Source organism: Medicago sativa, chromosome 3, assembly GCF_051527215.1.
Source record: "Medicago sativa cultivar Bolivia chromosome 3, Bolivia_mono, whole genome shotgun sequence".
In the NCBI taxonomy this organism is placed as follows: domain Eukaryota; kingdom Viridiplantae; phylum Streptophyta; class Magnoliopsida; order Fabales; family Fabaceae; genus Medicago; species Medicago sativa.
Genome location: NC_140751.1, coordinates 8,102,552 through 8,126,296, shown reverse-complemented (window position 1 = coordinate 8,126,296; position 23,745 = coordinate 8,102,552). Strand labels below are relative to the sequence as shown.

Sequence of the window (23,745 nt, the reverse complement as noted above, 5' to 3'; positions counted from 1 at the left end):
TCCATAATAAACGTGCCAGTCTGATCGCAAATTACAGCAGAAAAACCATTACAGTTATGTTGTTGGAAGATTGCATAATCGACGCTGCACTTGAGAAAACCTGCAGAAGGCCCTGCACTAGCATACCTTTGTTGCTGATGGGAGATTGCCACGAGTTTGGCTAACTGCATGAGATTTCGCCCAGTTCCATTCATGAAATGCAACGTCTTCCGGATCAATCACTTACCTTTTATTCTCTTGATGGTTATTCAAAAGTTTTTCATTTCTTGATTTCCAAAGGCTCCATAAGTACATTGATAAATTCCTTTGCTCCTCTAAGTTAAATAAATTCCTTTGCTCCTCTAAATTGAAATTACTCATTAAATCAAATAATAGATCGCCGGCATTTTGGAACATGTGCAGTTTAAATCTATTTGGTCCCAAATCTGAAGCTGCATCCATACCTATTTTGCATAATTGCAGATGAACATGATATGCATACTAGATCCAACTCGGTCTGCCAGCAAGGGCATTTGGCAAGAGATGCTACACCTTTACGTTGAAGCTGGTCTCGGGTGGGAAGAACATTGCCACAAAGTATCCATAAAAATGACTTGATATTCTATGGAGTCCTTAGACTCCATATCAGGTTCCAGTCACCGGACACAGCTAATTCAGCAAAGTCTGTGAAATGCTGTGTATAAATTATAGGCTGATTTTACCGAGTAACTTCCATAAAGTGCTGCTGAAAAATACAAATCACACATATATTGCAAAGAGAGATTGATCGAACAAAAGAGAATTAAGAACTAAAGGAGCAGGTAATTTAAATATGTACCGCCTGTCGGGCAGTTTGCAGCTCTTTCCAAACTACAACCGTTGTAGAGAGATGAGCAACTTGAATTTTAGCAGTCTACCTAACAAACAGAACAATAAGTATCAAAAACTTCAATGGATAGACAATGTTGATTAAGGAGACATAACATAAGGCAGAATTTTACCATTCTTTTCAACTACCCCAGAAACACCATTGCCCAAACCAGAAAACACATCTAATTATGGAGAAACTGTTGAGACCACAACACCTTTGTGACTACCAAATCGAATGTCTTCCTTAGACACACTCAAAACACATTAGGCTAAGCAACATCACAAACATTCTCAACTGAATCTAACTTCAAATGTCTATTATTTTTTTTTTTTTTTGTGAATCTTAGATGATTCAATTTTGTAAAAGAACACATGAAAAAACAGAATGTAACAAAGGATCCCGCTATAAAGAAACTGCCATAGTGAGTAATATGAAGAAAAGAGAAGAAAATTGACACTTATTATTTTATTTTTAATGAACATAGGAAGGACATAGCCAAGTTATATTGCAGTTTGAAATGGAGTAATTTTCATTTAAAGAAAAATTTCACGCTCACAGATTGATGTTACCTAGTCTGTTATAATCATTATTACATATCCACAAAAAATGAATTCATAAAATAGAAACAACTTCAATGTAGCTATTTCAACTAAGTTAGAAATGTTTACTGCTTACGTAGTGAAAACCCTAAATCAAAGACATCAAGTAATGATTTAAGAAGATTCAATTTGAAGCAACACTACTGAGATAGAGATATAGGCACAATCAGTAACAATATATAAAATCTGTTGGTGTAATTCTAGGGATTTACTCTATTAGTGGAAATTGTGAAATTATATGAATGGCTTGATTATAGGAGACAATTGCTACTGCTGAGTTGTATATATAACCATATTGTATCCCTGGCTGTACATGAAAATATTCTGTTTCTCTGCTAATAAAATCTTCGGTCAAATACCGCCTATTTATTTTTTATGCTGATTTAAAACACCATTTTATGTCTTCAAAAGTAATAGCCTCCACAAGGAAAGGTGACCAAATAATAAACATACTGAAGTTTCCAACTTTTGGACTTGAATTCCTCGTTGTGAAAGACACAAAAAAGCTTGTACAAGGGTCTTTTATTTGTTTTATTATATCTTTAATATTAGTAATAGGCGGAAGTAAGATTTTTCTAAGATCGATTAAAATAGGAGGCAACAATAAAATTGGAAAAAAATGAAGCTTGCTCTCATTAACACTAAGTGTTTCTTTTGACATTTCTACGACTTTGTAGTTCTTTATATACTCGTAGTGACCACCGTGATCTAGCGTAACTTTCCTTAAATGCGGTACCACATCCAATAGAAAATTTTGTATTCTGCAAGATTTGAGGCAAACATTATGAAATTTCTGTAGCTTACGGAAGACATTTCAACACACATACAAGTGACTGGGCATACAAATAAATCCTAATAATGATTTTGAAAATTTACAACTAGAAACCATCAATCGCAATACATAATTGTGAACTATATAATGTGTAATGCAAGATAAATGAAAAGACAACAATTTCTCAAGCTTCAAAGTTAAGACAATTAATTAACAATAATCCATGAAGTGATATAATCTGGCATCCTAGCATTAATTAACAATTTCTCAAACATAAACTAACATATAAGTTGTGGTTAAATTTCATGCTCAAGTGAAAAAGCACAGCATCCTAGCATTAAAAACAAGGTGATATGAAACTGTCAACGTAGACTTCTAGGGTGATGTTTTGAAACCTAGTAAACCTAAAAGTGCCATTCTTGGAATCATAAACAAAAAAATACTGATTCAAATTGCAACCATCTACACACTCCAGCAAAACTTGGTCATCCTGAAAAACATACACTGGCTTGGTCAAGATATAATATTTACCATTAGGATCTGGCATGTTAGGAACAGTGAACAATTTATTCCAAGACTCTTGAATTCCATATTCCTTCATGACCCAGATATCATTTCCTGAAATTATGCACAAGCAATCTCTTAACACACTCAAGGTCAAGTTGCACACATCAACCCCTCCATGATCAGGTGGCAAAACCTTTTGATAAGATTCTTTCCCCAAATCAAAAGAAACAATAAAGCATGGACTTTGTTGTTGGAAATCAATAGAGGCCAACCAATTAATCCTGCCACTCACAAATTTTCCATATTCTCTAGTAGATACAACACCAAAAGGACACTCCTGAATGCTTTTCCAAAAATTGGTACCCAATGTATGAACCATCACTTCAACTTTGTTGACACCAAAATCAATATCATGACTAATGGCAACCACCTTGTAATTATCAGTACAAGAATCATAACCAAACCCAAACGACTGGTCAATGCCACCAATCACTTTCGCCTCTTGAATAGGAGGCAATTCCTTGAATGTTCTAATGGAAGGGTTCCACAATATAGCCGAAGTTTTATTAAAGTTGGCAATACAGATGATACCATTGCAAGAGCCAACAATATCAAGTCTATCAAAATTGGTGGAAGGATAAGTGTGTTGACTTACATTGGTGGTTAAGTCGTTGGTGAAAACAGAGTCTAGTGGGTAAGACATGAGAATGTGGTTGCATGAGTGCACATGGCGCGTGGCTGACAGGTGTCGAGTGGTTGACAGGGAAAGATGTTTCGTGATAAATTTGTGATCGGAGATAAGAGAATTCCATGGCTTGCAGACACATCGAAGTTGAAGGAGGAGCTTTACCGGTAACCTACATAGAATTTCTTGAATGAGTTCGAAAGGAAGAGTGGGCAGTGGCGGTGATGTTAGTGTTAGCTGGTTGTTGACAGCAGCAGATGTTTCCTCCATTGATATGTAAACTACGATAGTTTTCAACTAACTTAACGTGAGAGAACGATATATAATTTCCCTAATAACAAGGTTTCGGGAGTCCTTTATGTAATTTCCTTAAGAAGAAGAAGAATGAGAGAAACACTTTATAGAGATGAATTTGATGATGATTCTCGTTTGTTCAAAGTTGATAAAACCAAGCTGGGTGGGTTCAAAGGTCATTAGGTGGTGTGAAAGAGATAGAATTGAGAGGGGTGGCGGCTGGCTTGAAGAAAAGGAGAGAGGGTTTAGTTTGAACGATTTGTTGTGATTAAAACAAAACAAAATAAATAGTGCCCGAGGGAGAAGTTAAATAAATAGTCTGGCCCATCTTGTAAATATTTATAATAAATCAGTTTTTTTTTTTTTGGTGCAGAAGAGGGAAAAGCCCAAGTTTTTATTATATTTTAAATCAAATGTGTAATCTATCTATCTATTATTATAAATTGGGAGATGGTCATGTATAAACCCTAATCTCCAATCCTAATATCCAATTATAAATTGGAAGATGGTCATGTAAACCCTAAAATCCAATTTGTCACTTATGTCGGTGTCAACACCACCCGTCAGGCTGTTTGCTGCTCTATCCATGCCGCGACCGTTGACAACTGTAAAGAGATGAGCAACGTCAATTTCAGCATTCTATCTAACAAATAAAACAATAACTATCAAAAACTTCATGTGACTGACAATGTTGAGGAAGGAGAAATCAGATAAGCTAAAATAAAATCTTACCTTTCTATTTTGCTTCAATTTCCTCAGAATTACCCAGACCAGAAAACACATCTGACTGACTCTAAGGAAAATGTTAAAACCACAACTTCTGTGTGACTACTGACTTGGATGTCTTTCTTAGACACACTCAAAATACATTAGGCTCAGCAACATCACAAACAATCCCATCATGATATAACCTTTCTCAACAGAATCCAACTTCAATTGTCTATTGTTTTTTGTGAATCATAGATGACTCAATTTTGTAAAATAACATAACATTTTATCTAAACAAGAAAAAACAAAACGTAGGAAAGGATCCTGCTATAAAGAAACTACCATATTGAGTAATATGAAGAAAAGAGAAGAGAACATAGGAAGGATCCTGCTATGGAGAAACTACCATATTGAGTTACATTGCAATTTGAAATGAATTAATTTTCATTCAACAGAAAATTTCAAGCTCACAAGTTGAAGTTACTTAGTCTGTTGTAATCATTGATTACATATCCACAAAAAATAAATTGATAAAATAGAAATAACATCAATTTAGCTATTCCAATTGAATTATAAATGTTTACTGCTTACATAATTAAGATCCTAAATCAAAGACATCAAGTAAGGATTTGAGAAGATGCAATTTGAAGCAACGCTGAGATATAGATATATGCACAAGCAATATACAGAATCTTTGTTCAAATACCGCCTATCTATTATTTTCTGCAGATTTCAAACACCGTTTTATGTCTTAAAAATTACAGCTTCCACAAGGAAAGTGACCAAATAATAAACATACTGAAGTTTCCAACTTTTGTACTTGAATTCCTCATTGTGGAAGACAAAAAAAGCTTGTACAAAGGGTCCTTAATTTGTTTTTATTGTATCTTTCTTATTAGAAATCGGCAGAAATGAGATTTTGCTGAGCTCAATTAAATTAGGAAAAAGATGCAGTTTCTCTCATTAACTCTTAGTCATTAGTATGTTCGTTGCAATGTTTGCTACAAGATGCACAAATATCAGACTGTTTTCCTCAGATCTTGCACAAAACAATATGAACTGAACAGAATTTTATCATGGATGTTGTACTTAATGAAGGTTACGATCGCTTTGAGTGATATCATGGTGGTCACTAAATTCAATGCTCAAGTGACATAGCACTGCATCCTAGAATTAAAAACAAGGTGATATTAAGCTCTCAACGCTTGCTTCTAGGGCGCGTTGAAACATCGTAAACTTTAATGTACCATTCTTTGAATCTTAAACGACCACATTCTTTTTCTGATTTTCTACATACTCCAGCATCACTTTGTCATCCTCAAAAGCATATATTGCTTTGGTCAAGCGATAAGACTTGGCATGATCTGGCATGTTAGAGAAAGTGTAAACATTATGTTCTTGAGCCTGCAGTTACACTATGTTCTGATTCATGCACTCTGAAATCAAGTTTTGTTTTAGGCTCTATTGTCATATTTGGTTATTATTATATCATGTCATTACACAAATGTTAAACTTAGTCAAGGCCTTTTCAAAAACTCTTGGTGCCCTGGGCGGATCAATAAAGTTGTTCCCTTTTAATTATTCAAATGTCTTTCTTCTTAACAATAATTATTCAAAGCGAGTTAAAAATAAATATATGTATGTACTACTAACTACCAAGTAAAAACAATAATTTTGGTACCCCTACAATTGAACATAATTTCCCAAATACTTTATGTAAACCATATATAATCTAGTAAGACCAGATGGATTAAACCATAATCTAGTAATAATTTCTTTTTTTAATGTTTCATACTCATTAGAAACTTCCTTACAATTGAACACCAGAGAGAATTTGAACATCTGAATGGTTCTGCACCAAAAGCAGAACCATTCCATGGCCCTTCCTCAACTAAATTATATGTAAATAAGAAAACTCACAAAATGAAAGATCATTGCTACTTTTCTAAGATGTAAGAGACCTATATAAGGACTATTTATTAAATTGGCTTAAGCTTCCTTTCTGCAAGAAAATGTCACCAAAGGAATCAAAACTTTGCCACAAACTTTTCTCCATTTTTCACAACATGGTTTCATGAATCTAATGACAAGACCGGTTTCACTGCAATTCTTCTAGGACCATTAAGAATAATAATAAGATATCCTTGGTATGTAAATTTTTTTTTTTGAGTGAAGGGAAGTAAGTTTTAGAATTGGTGTTGAGTTTTGTATTGGAGAAACTCTATTGGTAACCCATACAAAGGTCCAAGGCGATATAGTTTTGTACCAAAGTATTGGATTTGTGAATTTTCAAATTCAATTATTGAGCTTCAAAATTACCGGCTGCAGACAACATAGTATCATTAACTTGGATAGAAGAACTTTGGTGTAATAATATCATAAGTTTAATATTGTATAGATGACGTGGGAATGAAGCCGAAGAAGAAAATGTGCATTGCATGAGCGTCTTGTATGTCTGCATTAGTGATGATGGTTTTTTGTTTGTGGTTATCAGTTTCCATGTGCATTCATCAATCATTGAGTTGTAGAAGAGGGTGTCCAAGTCAGTGAGGATTGACACTACAAAGATGAGGGTTAAGTATATGTTTGATACATTAAACTGGGGACCGGCATAGTTAACTATGCAAATGTGTATGCAAAAGGTTCATGGCATGAATATGGAGCATTGGCAGGTGCAGGACGAGATTTGGTTTTGAATCAGCAAAATGGATTTACTGAAACACATGAATTAAGAAAAAAAGGTAGCTTTTATAAACCAATTAAAAAGTGATGATCTGGCCTTTCATTCTGATTATCAGTTTTTTCTTTTCTATTTTTATTGTTAAGAAGAAATCGCAAGATCATGAAATCGCTAAATCGCAAAGATCCTATACAAGATCACTTGCTAAGAAGACCGTAGCCAAGATCATGAAATCGCAAAATCGCATCAAGTATTGCTAAAAAGAATCAGTTTTTTGTGCCGCAAATGAGGCCTCTCACTCAATCTCTCTATGTTGTGGGCAGCATTGCATTCTTTTTTCTTTGAATGACCATTCGTTCAATCTCTTCCCAGACAATGAATACTTAGCAGCTAGGGAATAAATGCAAGGCATAAATCATGTTAACAATTCAACCATGATAGTAAAAAAACTTGACACCACTATATAATTAGTTCACCACTGACAACCCAAATAATAATTACCATCAAAACCAACTGAGTGGTAATTGTAATTTGAAAACTGAAAACTGAATGCACTATATAATTAGTTTAGCACTAACAACACAAAAAGTTGCCAATAAATTAATAACATGTACAATTCTTAAGAAAAAGATGACTAACATATGTATGGAGGTAAGCTCTATATATAGAGCAGGCAACTAGGACGAGCACAGCCACATATCCAAATACGTACTCAAAACGACAAACATGTTGACATTCTGTTAACAATCTTACCTTTTCATCATATATACAAGAGAAGAGGGATATGATTTAGAGTGAATTGAAGAGGTGAGAAATATATATTAGGGATAAAGGAATAAGCCAATTACGTAGCAAAGGTGTTTCTAAAAAACAGTTTTTACAAGTGATAAAAAATACCAGTATCATATGAAACAAGTTCAAGTTAATCAACAACTCAAATTAACAATGATCCAACAAGTCACCAAAAATCAGAGCAGACATAAAATACGTAATCCGTCCACATGAATTAGTTTCTATAGTTGCGCGCATAGATTATCTGGGTTCACACACAAAAACATTATCTTGCTTGATTGAACTCGTCATATTTCTTTTTTGAGGGTGAGATGATCATGGTATTCGTTACTGCAGACAAAATATAAATTTTGAATACTACTTTACTAGTTTTAGGACGTGAAGATGTGAAGGTGTTATGACAGAACTGGTGGTATTAATAGTCGATGTCGATCAACGAAAAAGAACAAAGAACTGGTGATGATGTGAATGAGTGGAGCTGATATGTGAGCTGGAGTGGCCGTGGCTTTAATTAAGGAAGGAAGAAGAAATTGCTTTGTTAGTGATCTCTTCCGTAACCGAAAATATTTTTGAACTATTGTTCCAACATTTTCAACTTTGCAGGATACAAATCATGATCACAATGAGCCAGAAATAAAACACCAAATGTGAGATGATCACAGTCGGTCTAAATTTCTATTCTAATTACAAATATTATAACAAAACTGTCATAGTTACACTCAAAGAGGCTTAACACAAAGTCAACTAGCACAACCACATCAGTATAAAATAAAACCAGAATTTGGAACAACTGATATTTTTCCAATACTTGAATTTATAGTAGACTTTTCACATTTATCATTCACTTTAAGAAATTTGTGCAGCACTACGCTGACATTATAAGATCAATCAAAAGCCACATCATAGAAACTCAAATGACAAACCATTTAATATTTATAAGGGCACAAAAGGAATTCTTTAGCTTGTACACAACTCAACCAAAAAAAAAAATAAAATAAATAAATGCACCGACAATAGTAAAATAACATACAAACTAGAATTTCACCCAGTTAAAAATTTAAAACATGCAGAAATAGAACTGCAAAACATCCAGAAAGGCAGTAGCAAAGTATAATTGAGGTATTTTTATACAACTGATAAAGACAATAATGATAAGTGCAACTAAATAATAAAACCAATAGAGACAATTCCAACACAAGTTTTTTGCTAAACATTGTAATGATGAAACTAGGATAGAGAATGATTGCAAAATAATTGTTTGTTGATTCCTCTGACTGCAATAAATTGACAAGGATGGCTGAAAAACATAAAGTCCAGCCCGAATTCACTGAAAAAACAAGGCATTCTTCCTATGACTGAGGTTGAATCTGATCTGAAAAGATCTGCATAAATAACAAGCCTGACAGAATGTTATTTTACTATAGATAGAATCAATAGATAAAATCCAGCCTGAAGAAAAAATACAAATCTTGACAACTACCAAAACACTATTCAAAACACAGTCATCAAAAGATAGAATCCAAACACTATTCAAAACACACATTTAAGACATATGAAAATATATCGATAACAGAATGCATATGTGCCGTTTAAATAGCAAAACTACAATAAATGCAGTCATCAAAAGATTATCAAATAACTGCAATCTAAAATGAAATAAGATAATCCAGAGTCAAATAAGGCATAATAGTTAACACTTTTATCTGTAACGAGTAATGACCAACAAAACCTTATTCAAATTATTACTACACTATATTAGCCAATACATCAGATTCTTTATCAATACATATTCCAGTAGCCACTACTAATAGGGTTTAAATAATGTACACCAAAAAATAGCTTTGAAGTCAAACTCGTAAACTAAGTTCTCATCTATATCTTTCACTTTAGTTCTATATTCATATTCTGCAGTGCACAAGATGTAGACCGAGACTTATTTTCTGCACGATTTAGCATAAGTTTTCCCTTCCATTAAGGGTAACCGAAATAGTAAGAAAATTAAAACAGAATCAAACGTCATTGTATATCACCAACAAAACCCCATGTATCTTGAGATGGGGACCTTAGCACCAAGGTATTTTAGCTTTCTAGCCAAACAATCAACCACAAAAGGTATGTAAAAGGTTATCCAATTCATCTCTAAGCTTCAATCCATTTTATACACTCTTTTTGATGTTGAGGTTATCCAATTCTCCCTACAAATAGCTTTTATTAGCTTTTGATACCTCATACCTATACATGCTACCTTGAATAGAGTTTCAGGTCTGATCAACATCAACATTTCCTAGTTGTCACACTTTCTTTGACCATTCAGTTGTTCAGCCCTAATAACGTGTTATTGAATCCGTCCAAAACCATAACAACGATACAAATTTGTTTTGATTCTATAAGTTACTATGTTCTCATCCATGTATTTCTTTCCTAATCACAGCCCCATTGGACCAAACTACTCTAACACAAAATATAACAACTTCGCTAACTATAGATATTTACATAAACAATTTAAATCCTTTAAATATTTCTTCTAGGCATATAAAACTTTAAACTGCAACTATATAAAGATTTGTGTCTCATGAATCAACATTCCTCCCTTTAGAGTATTTCATAACAAATTTATCCCTACCACTCAAAATAAAGACTTCTTGTACTATCCCGAATAAGATGGGATGACTTGCGGCTGATGATACAAAATAACTGAAAACAAATCAAATACACTTTTCCACCTGGAGGATCAAGTAATGAAAATGTGGGCAATACATAACTATAAGATAACTATCCATTTACAATCTAACACTTTGGTACATATGTTATTTGCATATGTTATAGTCTAAAAAACAGGTCACACCATCAGTGGGTTAATTAACTAGGATGAAAGTGAAGATCCAATTTATCAAAAGGCTATATCTAGTGCTATATAATTATGTTGAGTTTACTGTAGCAGCGGCATTAAGAAAAAATCATCGGCGGCGCGATCATTCAACTTTGTGTCTCTTTTTCAGTATAGTGTGTCTTTTTTCATAAGTTCTACAATAATTACCTTCTTTAAAAAATTACATCACAACAGTGATATATAACATATTCAGTTTGGTTCATAATGCATTGTGCAAGATTTGAAGCAAACATTAAAATATTTGTGCAACATTAAGCAGACATTATAACATCTAATTCATAATGCAAATCTTAGAAAATCCAATGACAAACCATTTAATGCAATTCGTGATTGTGAACTATTTAAAATATAGTGCAACATGTGAGAGAATCAACAACTCAAATTAACCAAACTATTCAAAATAAAAAGCAATGTTCAACCTATAGATTCCATCAACCATTAATTAACAATGATCTAACAAGTCGCCAAAATCAGAGCAGGCATAACATAAATAACACAAACAAAAACTCACCATAAATATTTTGCAGTTGAATCCATGCCTAAGGTGATATGAGACTCTCAATGTAGACTTTGGCATGTGTATGTTCATACTTGTTTTGAAACACAGGAATATTCAATGTGCCAGCTTTAGAATCATAAACAACCAACTTGGTATTGTCACATTCAGCCCCATACTCATGACATTGTACCAACAGTTGGTCATTCTCTGAAATATATAAAGCTCTACTGGCTTCTAAATCCTGATCTTGCGGCTGAGGAATGGTGTACAATTTAGTCCAAGACTCTTTATTTCCATACTCCTTCATAATCCAAACATCCAAATATTCATCACTACTTGCAAAGACACACAAGCAATCCCTCAACACACCCAAGTCCCACGAATTATTTTCATTGTCAAAATCAGGTAGCCGAAGCTTTTGATATGACTCCTTCTCTAAATCAAGAGAGATAATGACATCACATGCAAACCAATTAACAGTGCCACTAACAAATACTCCATGTCCACAAATGCGGTCAGAATATGGGATGTCCTCTATTCTTCTCCAATAATCAGTCCCCAAAGTATGAACACTAAACACTTTATTGGGAGAAAAGGCAACAACCTTATAATTATCAATGAAATGATCATATCCAATGGTTAGTAATGACCATTTGTAATTCCCCAAAGGAGGCAATAACTTAAACTTTCTAATGGAAGGGTTCCACAAGAAATAAGAACCATTATTGAGCTTACCACAAAACATGCCATCGCAAGAGCACATCAGCTTCACGCAGTGATGTCCATTTGGAATGTAAATTTGTGTTTGTGCAACAACGGTAGAAGTAGAAAATAGTGACGGGATTGGAGAATCATACATAACTAACTCATAATCATAATCATAATCATGTTCATAAACATTTGGTAGCATGAGGTGGTGGCGCTTGGTTGACATACGAAGATGCTTCTTTGCGAAAATAGGATCAGAAGTAAGAGAATTGAAAAACTTACAAAGGCATCGAAGCTGTACGAGTAATTTCACCGGAAGCCTGCACAGAATCTCGGGAAGGACATCAAAAGGAAGAGTTGGAAGATCCAGCGGTGGGGTTGTTAGGGTTCCGGTGGCCAATCGCTGCCTCTGAGTATTGGTTGTTTCCTCCGCGAGTGAGTGAGAAGAATTGACGGCGTTTCGGTTGTCCTCACCTTTGTTTCCTTGCCCCATTTCTCTAACTCGTAAAGTGAATTGTTTGCTCGCGAGAGAAATAAAGCAGAAACAGACGCTCCACCCTAGTTTCTCGTATCTCGAATTTTTATGTAGATTTTTTTTTTTAAATACACTATTTTTTTTTTTGAGAGAGGATATTTTTTGTCTCTTTCTAGTTTCACCCCATATAATCATAGTTACACCCAAATTATTAAATTTTTTACAATAATACCAAAATTACCCTCTTCATCTAAATTTCTAAAAACCCTTCTTTTACTATCATTCTGAACCCTCACCTCTTTTTCACCCACAAACCACCATGGATATGCAATCAATACCTACTAAAATGGTCAATTGAATCAACATCTCTTCCATTGATACATATTAGATTAATACAAGTAAGTGAATTTCATAAATTTCTTCGAGTTTCTATTTATCGTTTGCTCTATGATTTATGGATGTTTATAGTTGTTGTTAATTTCACGTTTGTCTATCTACATGGATTTGTTTGATTTAAGTTTACGTAGAAAGGTAACGTAATTTAAGTTTACATATAGGTCTCACGTGAATTTAGTTTACGTACATATTCTAAAAAGGAATAACATACACCTAAACTCAGTTTACTTGGTGTATGTAAACCTACGTAAACTCAATTTACATGAACTAAAACTCAGTCTTAACTTACTTATGTAAATTCAGTTTATATAGTGTATGTAAACTCAGTGTACGTAGTGTATGTAAGCTCAGTGTACGTAGTGTATGTAAACCCAGTTTACTTAACTCATGTAAACTGAGTCTGCATACACTACGTAAACTGAGTTTACACCATGTAAACTGAATTTACTTATACATAATTAATGTGCAGTGAACATGAATAAAGGGTATATTAGTAATTTTGGGGTGTAACTTGGATTATTTGGGGTGTGGGTAGTATCTGTCATATTTTTTTTAAATACACTTGAGATGCGTCGCATGAAAAATACTTTTTTTTTTTGGTTACACATTTGAGATGTATAAAAACCATTAATTATTCCTCTCAATTTTTTATTTATTATTTATTGTGCTAACGTTTGAAAATTATGAATGATGTTTTTTATGAAATTTTAATTTGGATTAAAAGTAAAAATATAATTGTTTTTTACTTTCAAATTATAACAAATCAAACTAATCATGATTTTCTATTTCAATGAAACTAACAATATAACAAAAATATATAATCTAAATTCTTATTTTTTTAATGACACCAACAACAATCTTTATTATAGAAAAAACTGTTGTTTAAGTGTATAATTGGGATAATATAATAAAATTGTTCGAATACATTGCCATAAAATGACATAACTCTTAACGTAACGAAAAACTGATAAACAAGAACAAAAAACAAAATTGTAACCTAAAATCAAAGTCTCATTCGTTTCTACCATTGGAGCACCAACCATTACTTCGATCACCCTCTTGAATTTTGCGAGCAGAAATCATACGCTTCCACTGTCCTCCAATTTTGAAGTGCTAATATGAAAGTGATCCAAAAAGTAGAATGTAAAACCATTTGTTGCTGCAATTATTAACATAACCAAAAAATTATTATGTTTGTTCAAGGTCAACTCGTAAAATTTAGGATACTCAAGCATATACAAAAAAAAAAAGTTCATTCAAAATTGGACATATATGCGATTTTCTTTGATATATCTACAAGAATTAAACAACTCACCAAAAATCAAGAAGTAACATCTTAGGGAGACAAATTTTTTCTCATGGAAAAAACTGAACATTAACCTACGTTGATATGGCGGTGGAATGACATTAGGCACATGACCAACATCATCAGCTTTTTCAACAACAAATTTCATAGGAGGATCAAATTTAGGATAACTAATAGTTCGACGAACCTTATCCTTAAGATCAATTCTAAATTAACCCACACCCACAAAAGTAATAGTGACCCAAACGCCTAAACGAATACAATAAAAATTGAGAAGATCTTGTCATCCTTTTGTTAGAAAAACATGACCACTTGGAACCTCTCTACAAACACCATTAACATTTTATGGGTTTGTTTAAATTTTGATTTTTTTTTGGCAAGAAATGATACAATGTTTACATGTAAATGACTTGTATTGCTTTATTGTTTAGATGTTTGAATGTTTATTGTTCAAAAGAATATATTGGAATGCACTCCTTTTTATCGCTTTCCATCTTATATGAGGGAATTCAATGTGAAAACATATAAAGTTATTTGGTAGAATATATGTGTTTTTGCTCTCTTCATTATTTTGAGTTTTCAAACATACTTGCAAATTTTTACACTAAGTATAAGTCACTTCAATGCCAACATTTTTGGCAAACTTTCAAGAATTAAATTTAAACCCAACATCATGATGATACCACATATTTAGGGAGAATGTAAAGTAATGTAGATGAAATTAAATAAAATTGTGCATTTTTTGAATTGATTTCGTGTACTTGTGCAACTTTATTCAACTTTATTCAAATTTATTTAATACCAAAATGTACCAAAAGGCACAACATATTCAAAAGCATATAAAAACATGAAAAAAAATAGACATTACAAGTCATTACATTTAATCATCTCCCTCTTCACACAAGTCAACCGAGTTGTCTTCGACAGTTCCTGGGACACCAGCTTTTTTAAGGAGCAAAATAACAAGTCCTTTCGCTCCTCCTCGGCCTGGATTGATAGTACACCGACACCTTCAAATTGATTTTATTTTAGAGAACCATCGCATTCCATGTAGTGCCATGTCACTATCATTTTTACTTTCTTCTTCTCACCCTCCTTTTTCAATTGAGCATCACCCTGATTCTCAGAAATATGTATCAAATGCAAACATCAATAGTCAAACCTACTCTTATCCTAAAAAATTTACCATAAATTTACAATTTATAACAATTTCAAACATCTAATACTTTCTACCACTATTCATTCAATTCTACTCTAATCAACATCTAACAATTCAATCAAATCATAAAAATCCAACATTATAAAATCAAAAACCATAAATAAAAAATCTAAATATGTGACAATGAAGATCAAAACCAATGCAATAGGATAATAAACACTTACTTGATTTTGGGATTGTAATTGGCGTTGAATGGCTTAAGCTTGGAGAAAATCGCAACAATGAAGATCAAAACCGCAACAATGGAGTTTTGGAAATTTCGATGGTGCTATTGTGTTTTTATAACATAACCCAATGTGAGTTAACTCACGTTGAATGAAGTAAGGTATCGAGTGTGACTTAAGTCACGTTGGTAATACACCTACGCGAGTTAAGTCACAAATAGGTATTTTGGGAAGTTCGGTTGGGAGTGAGCAAAACTTGATGGGAGAAGAGCAATTTTATAACCATATCATGTCAGTTGGGCCAAGTTCTGATGGGCCTGAGGTGGATGGATTTAGAAGTTCAATGGTTTACGAAGATGGAGAGAAGGAGGAAGAAGCTACAACTCCCAAGTGGAAAATTAATTAAAAAAAAAACTATGGAGAGTGCTATGATGTTGGACGCTGCAAAGTGTGTAATCTTAAGAAGGCTAAACTGTACTTTTCGCCCCTTAATTTTTAAAATGTTGCGATTGTAGCCCCCTATTAAAAAAAGAAAAATAATGAACCCTCGTTTAGGAAATATCAAACATGCTATTTTGACCCCCTAAAATAAGGGAAATATGCTTTTTGACCCTTTATCTTTATAAAAAGTTGCGATCATGGCTCCTTTTTAGGACACGTGGCGTCTTCTCAGTAATTTTGGGATAGAAGGGGCTAAATTTTCATTATTTTTTAATAGTGTACCAATATCACAATATTTTGAAACTTAAGGAACAAAAGTGCAGTTTAGCCTAAAAGGTATTGCTGCTCAAGGTCGCAAATAACTTTGCAAGGGGGGGGGGGGGGGGGGAGTAAGATGGTAGGCAGATGAAGTAAAAAAGGGAAGGAAGTGGAAGTATTTCAAGGGGTTCTAGAGGGGGAGAATGGTGATGGTCTGAAGCTGTTGGGGCAGGTGGTGAAAGCCAGGGAGGCTAGAGAAAATTGGGAAGTATGCCTTCCTTCAAGCTCTCAATTAGCGGTCATTACTAAAAATCAGCATATTAGAGACTGCATATTCGGTCCCTATATCTTTCAAATCGGTCACAAACAGATTCATTGACCGAAATAGTGACTAAAAAGAAGAGTTGCTAATACATTGGTAACTGATCCTTTGTAACTGAAACAGAGACCGTCTTCAGCGACTGAATATTTAACCAAGATCAGAGACCGAATTTGTGGCTGAACTTAGTGAGTAAATTAGTGACGAAATTTTGAGACTGAATATGTCACTAATTTTGGTGACTGACTTTGTGACTTATTTTACAACCTGTAAAACAATTGGTCACGAAATCGGTCTCTACTCCCTACGTCCCGCAAAAGATGACCTATTTGAAAATATTCAATTTTGACCTAACTTACTTTGACCGTATTTTTCTATTAATATACAAAGAGAAATAATATCATATAAGATGTCGTTAGATTCGTCTCGATGAGTATTTTCAAATATCAAATTTTCATAATTTTTTCTAATATATTATTCAAGATATTTAAGCTCAAAGTTACGCATTGGTATGCGTAATAAGGTCAACAGTGTCAAGTATTATGGGACGGAGGGAGTAATATATATTGAGCCAAAAAAAAATTAACACAGACTTTTAAACTATGATTTTACCTCTATTTCTATATTAATATCATACACAACAAAATAGACATCTATATATTACACTCGATACCAACAATATACACTCCTTCAAAAAAAAAATATACACAGTAAAATAAGTCTTGGCCTATGCCAATGGTAGTATGATATTTCATTATCTAATAAACTAACTTTATAAAGAAACACAAGAGAAAAATTTTAATCCTTGAATTACATATTCTTAAATAGTTGGAATGCTTGGATCTCCGATTTTTTTCTTGCATCCATAACTCTACTGCTATTGTTGAGCACCACCTGCCAATATCAAGCAACTTAGCATCGTAATATTCTTATCTCGTCGATGAACTCAAGTTCCTCGTGTAGGTTTGCCGCGTTGGTATCGAAGTCTGTGTCGGCACTTGTCCGCTAACTGAGTTCGTTTGCCTCAATGGGGATGATCGCTTCTGTACCGTAAGTAAGCTGGAAAGGTGACTCATCGGTCGTTGAGTGAGGGGTCGTTCGATAAGCCTAGAGGACCTTATGAAGTTCCTCCACCCAACTTATGTTACCCTCGTCGAGCCTTCTTCGTATTCCACATAGGATTACTCTGTTTGCTGCTTCGGCGGCGCCGTTAGCTTGAGGGTGTTCGACGGAAGTGACGCTTTGCTTTATGTTTAAGTTTCTTAGGTAATCTTGAAACTTGTGATAGGTAAACTAAGTTCCATTGTCGGATACCACAAGCGATGGTATTCCAAATCTCGCTAAGATATTTCTCTTGAAGAAACGAAGCACATTTTTGGTCGTGATCTTCGCTAGAGGTTCAACTTCGATTCATTTTGTGGAGTAGTCCACTGCCACCACTAAGTATTTTAGTTGTCTGGCGGCTTTAGGGAATGGTCCCAGGAGGTCGATTCCCCACAATGCGAAAGGCCAAGGGGAAGTTAGCGATGTTAGTTCGGCCGGTGGAGCGTTATGCATGTCCGCACGTCTCTGACACTTATCACATAAAGTAACATAATCTTTTGCGTCCTTGAGCATGGTGGGCTAGAAGTATCCTGCTCGAAGGACTTTTTTGGCGAGGGCTTTTGTACAAAGGTGTTGCCCGCATATACTATCATGAGTTTCGGCTAGGGCTTCTTGGGACTCGTTTGGTCCGAGACACTTGAACAGTGGAATGTTGAAACCTCTTTTGTACAAGGTTCCTTCCACTAAAGTGAATAAGCAGGCTCTCCCTTTTAGTTTCGTCCTCTTTGAGGATCTGTAAGGAGCTCTCCGCCAGTGATGTAGTGGATTAAAGGTCCTCGCCAATCTTGGATCTCTGAGATCGCGTTGATTTCATGAAGGCAAGATTTTTGCCTTTGAATGCTTGGTTTTGTAAGGACTTCTTGTATTACGGTTTTGTTCTCGTTTACTGTTCGCGTGCTAGTCAGTTTGGAGAGGATATCTGCCTTGGCGTTTTGTTCGCGGGGAACATGTACTATGTCGACAGAGTGGAACTCTTTCATTTTGGCTTGCACCATCAGGACGTATTCTTGCAGATATTCCTCTCGAACTAGTCATGCTATCAAATTAGTACCAAACTAAGACTTATATAGCTAACAATTCCAACTATATCAGTTGGTTATAAAAGTTGTAACCAACCTCTAACAACCATTACTGAACACTATCTATCCATAGAACCGTTGTTTTGACCTCATTAGAAAAATTAGTATAGAAAAAGGATGTGGTGGTTTGGTCCAGGAAATGAAAAGTGGTACATTTCTTGGCCGAAAAGTTCTCTCCCTCTTTTTGGTTAACCCTAGTTGACGCACTTGACCCTTTTCCCTTCTCACTTTCTATCTATAGATTCTCTCTCATGACTCTTTTTTTATTAAATGGCTTTAGAGATTGAAGAAACGTGAGTGTTTAATTCTTAAAGTGGATTTTGAGAAAGCCTATGAGTCGATGGAGTGGAGTTTCTTGGAGTATATGCTTTGGAGGATTGGTTTTGTGGGTAAGTGGATTGCTTGGATGAAGGCGTGTGTGTTTAGGGGTAGCGTGTCAATCCTTGTGAATGGGAGTCCAACCGACGAAATAGATATTAAAAGGGGTTTAAAGCAAGGAGATCCGTTGCCTCCTTTCCTTTTTCTTTTGGTTGCAGAAGGTTTTAGTGGGCTTATGGAGAATGCGGTAAACTGTGATCTTTTCAAGATGTTTGAGGTAAAGAAGGGTGGCACGGTGATTTCTCATCTTCAATATGCGGATGAAACTTTGTGTATAGGTGAAGCTTCGATTGAGAATCTTTGGACCCTTAAGGCCTTGTTAAGGGGGTTTGAGATGGTGTCGGGCTCAGAGGTGGATTTCCATAAAAGTTGCCTTATTGGTGTGAATGTTCCGGCAGATTTTTTTCGGGATGATGTCTTCCTTTCTCAATTGTAAAGTGGGTATGATTCCTTTTATGTACTTGGGCATACTGGTTGGTGCTAGTGCGAGGAAGTTGTCAACATGGGAGCCGGTGTTGGAGCAGATTAGTTTAGGAGGTCACATTGTCCTCTTAAATTTTGTGTTAAATTCGATTCCCATTTTCTACCTTTCCTTTTTGAAGATGCCGATTAAGGTGATTAAAAAGGTGGAAGGTATCCAAAGGAGGTTCCTTTGGGGAGGTGTTGGTGATAGAAAGAAGATTTGTTGGGTTAAGTGGAGGAAGGTTTGTCAACCAAGAAGTAAAGGGGGGTGTAACACCCCGTTTTCCCAACATGAAAATTTCATTTAAAATCAGAGTATTTTGATCACAACGGAATGTCACATACTTCAATTAAATCATAAAATGGATAATAATAATTATCCTTCAAATTCAACATCATGAAAAATCTTAAACTATTGCAGCGGAAAATAGTTCAACATTTAGAAGTCTTGGCACGCAGGCCTTATTGAAAAATCTCATAAATTAGTTCATAAAAGAGACACGTAAGGAATAGAAGTAAAAGCAAGCCCCCATCCCGTTACGTATCAGAGCACCTAGACACCAACTGAGAGTCCACTCATGAACGCCTCTAATCTTTATTACCTGCACATTACCCACGGTCGAGGCAACATATACGCAGAAGGGGTGAGATCTCATAATCAATACATTAAGCATATAATCCAATAAAATGCATTTAACAACTTAAACATTAATAACATATCAACAATTAACAATTAGCATAATTTTTCATTACATAACAAATACAATCATCAATACCATTACTAATTCTCATCACAAATCATAATCAACTTAACACTCAACTTGACGACACAACTCATCCTTGACCATGCAACTCTATCAACTCGACAACATCTTGACAACTTAAACATCATGAACCTCTTGATATGCAAATGCATTTGGTACCAATACAGAGCATCAAGCTCCCAACCAACTTATATGAGCGTAATTAGGCTCTTCAGGGCATCAAGCCCCCAACATAGTGAGCAAAAGCTCCAGGGCATCAAGCCCTCACCAATCATGTGAATGACTAAGCATTCCAGGGCATCAAGCCCTCAACCAACTTATATGAGTATGCAATGGACTCAACTTCCAACAACTTAGACAACGACGTGTACAACTCATACGACTCACAATCATGGACAACTTCTTAAATTCCAACAACATAGACCGACTCATGCAACCTCAAGACACTAACAGTCGACAACAGAAAACAGCAGCAACATACAACAATTAACAACGCTTGAATGTGTTAACATTCACATAAGGAATTAATTACATCGATATAAATATCATAAAACATCATTATAGCATTCATGCAGCAACACTTCTAATTTTCAGTCACCATAACAGACTTCTGGAGCTTATGAAAGCATCCTAAACAGCTCTCTAACTTACTTCTAAGGTCATCTCAAGACTACACGTGCGAAAGGATCGCATCGGGACAATTTTGGGCAACTAACAGCTTAACTCGCAGTGGCGAGTAACTTCACTCGCACTGGCGAGCAAAGTGTGCATTCTGGGTTCCTACGTATTTACTCGCAGTGGCGAGTTAGTTTGCTCGCAGTTGCGAGCTCACAGGTCACTCGCAGTTGCGAGTTGCATTGCTCGCAGTTGCGAGTTCTGGGTTCTAGCTCGCAGATGCGAGTGTTCTTGCTCGCAGGTGCGAGCGATGAATGTCAGTACGGCCAGAAACCTAAAAATCACAACTTTTCACCTATATTCATGATTCCTTCATCCAAATAGCATCTAATTATCATCTTAAGTCATATCTAAGGTCTGTATACTAATTTTGCATCAATCTAACATCTGTTCTTGATTTATTCATCAAAATTGATCCTAAACCTAATTCTCAATTCTCACCAAAACTTAACCTAATCATGCTAAATTCATCCTATAGAATTATACCCTTAATAATATTGAAAATTAGTCTCACCCTTACCTGGTTATGATGAAATCGCAGCTCTCCCTCTGGTTCTCCTCTTTTCTGACTTTTCTCCCTTTTTCTCCAAAAACGTACGTATTGTGTTTTCTAACTTTTGTTGTCTATTTATCTCTCCTAATTACTCTTATCACTACTAATTGCTCGTCTCACAACACAGCCCAATTTTCAATATTTTTATTTTATTTATCAAATCTTATTTTATTTAATAATAAAATAAGTCATAACAACATAACAACTTCACCACAACAAAATATCCCTCATAATTCAGTTATAAATCATATAACCCATTCAACTTCATAAATCATAAAATTCACACATATCAGTCATGAAAATCACGTAAATCATATATATAAATATATTTTTAAATAATCGAATAATTAAGACGGGCGTTACAACTCTCCCCAACTTATAGAATTTTCGTCCTCGAAAATTTACCTCAGATCAACGATCCTCACCCTCCGTCTGAGTACCAGATAAAGCAAACACCTTCCCACTAGCTTGAGCCTTCTTAGGTTTCTTGCACTGTGAACCCATGTGACCTTCTTCATCGCAATTAAAACACACCACATCATCATGCTTACACTCTATAATAGTATGTCCCTTTCTACCACAACGAAAGCATCGTTTCACCTCTCCAGTACAAGCATTACGCTTATGGCCCTTCTCACCACATGTGTAGCAAACAACCTCAGCATTAGTATCTTTCCTTCCCGGTTTCCTTTCATCATTCACCCTTTGACTATCCTTATCAGCAGGGGCATTGTAAGGCTTATAACGATTTTGTTGGTTCTTACTCTTCCGCTCATTCCTGATCTTGTAATGGGTTATAGTATCTTCTTCATAAATTCTGCAACTGCTCACCAGCTCGGAAAAATTACGGATCTGCTGATATCCAATGGCCCGCTTGATCTCAGGACGTAATCCATTCTCAAACTTAATACACTTAGAAAATTCAGCAGTCTCAGCAGTGTAGTGTGGATAAAACTTAGCTAATTCCACGAACTTAGCAGCATACTCAGTCACCAACATTTCACCTTGCTTCAACTCAAGAAACTCAATCTCTTTCTTCCCGCGAACATCCTCCGGAAAGTACCTGTTTAGGAACTCCCTCCTAAACACAGCCCAAGTAACGACCGTATCATCTTGCTCTAAGTTAGGTAGAAGACTAACCCACCAGTCATCAGCTTCCTCAGATAGCATGTGCGTACCAAAACGCACCTTCTGACCATCAGTACATTGCATAACTCTGAAAATTCTTTCAACCTCCTTGAGCTACGTCTGTGCTCCATCAGGGTCGTACCTTCCTTTGAAAGTAGGAGGATGATTCCTCACAAAAGTCTCCAACATTCTCACATCAGCATTAACACCAGCACCAGCATTTGGTTGTTGTCCTATAGCTTGGGCCACGGCTTCCAAGGCAGCAGCCATCGCAGCATCATTTCTTCCAGCCATTCTAGTTCTCTTATAACAGATAAGATTTGCAGCTTCCAGTTTTCTTCATTGCGCAACACACAACAATTAGAATAACACAATAAGGATGTCCTAACTGTTAAAACGACACAACTTGACTCACTACTTGGCCGGACGGACCGACCTGCTCTGATACCAATTGTAACACCCCGTTTTCCCAACATGAAAATTTCATTTAAAATCAGAGTATTTTGATCACAACGGAATGTCACATACTTCAATTAAATCATAAAATGGATAATAATAATTATCCTTCAAATTCAACATCATGAAAAATCTTAAACTATTGCAGCGGAAAATAGTTCAACATTTAGAAGTCTTGGCACGCAGGCCTTATTGAAAAATCTCATAAATTAGTTCATAAAAGAGACACGTAAGGAATAGAAGTAAAAGCAAGCCCCCATCCCGTTACGTATCAGAGCACCTAGACACCAACTGAGAGTCCACTCATGAACGCCTCTAATCTTTATTACCTGCACATTACCCACGGTCGAGGCAACATATACGCAGAAGGGGTGAGATCTCATAATCAATACATTAAGCATATAATCCAATAAAATGCATTTAACAACTTAAACATTAATAACATATCAACAATTAACAATTAGCATAATTTTTCATTACATAACAAATACAATCATCAATACCATTACTAATTCTCATCACAAATCATAATCAACTTAACACTCAACTTGACGACACAACTCATCCTTGACCATGCAACTCTA

General features: G+C 35.1%; 3 protein-coding genes across 3 annotated transcripts; all 3 read right to left on the bottom strand.

The window, feature by feature from the left end:
* Positions 1–2,558: 2,558 nt before the first annotated feature.
* LOC146935424 (F-box/kelch-repeat protein At3g23880-like) lies at positions 2,559–3,683 on the bottom strand. Its single transcript, XM_085757620.1, has one exon. The coding sequence runs from the start codon at positions 3,681–3,683 to the stop codon at positions 2,559–2,561; it is 1,125 nt and encodes a 374-aa protein (XP_085613746.1).
* Positions 3,684–8,901: 5,218 nt separating this feature from the next.
* On the bottom strand, positions 8,902–12,528 carry LOC146935423 (F-box/kelch-repeat protein At3g23880-like). Its single transcript, XM_085750626.1, has 2 exons — positions 11,289–12,528; positions 8,902–9,269 (listed from the first exon to the last, which is right to left on the bottom strand). Exon 1 carries the CDS (start codon positions 12,475–12,477, stop codon positions 11,317–11,319), a length of 1,161 nt encoding a protein of 386 aa, XP_085606752.1. The 5' UTR covers positions 12,478–12,528; the 3' UTR covers positions 8,902–9,269; positions 11,289–11,316.
* Positions 12,529–21,988: 9,460 nt separating this feature from the next.
* On the bottom strand, positions 21,989–22,999 carry LOC146935422 (uncharacterized). Its single transcript, XM_085749049.1, has 2 exons — positions 22,925–22,999; positions 21,989–22,735 (listed from the first exon to the last, which is right to left on the bottom strand). Exons 1-2 carry the CDS (start codon positions 22,997–22,999, stop codon positions 21,989–21,991), a joined length of 822 nt encoding a protein of 273 aa, XP_085605175.1.
* Positions 23,000–23,745: the final 746 nt, after the last annotated feature.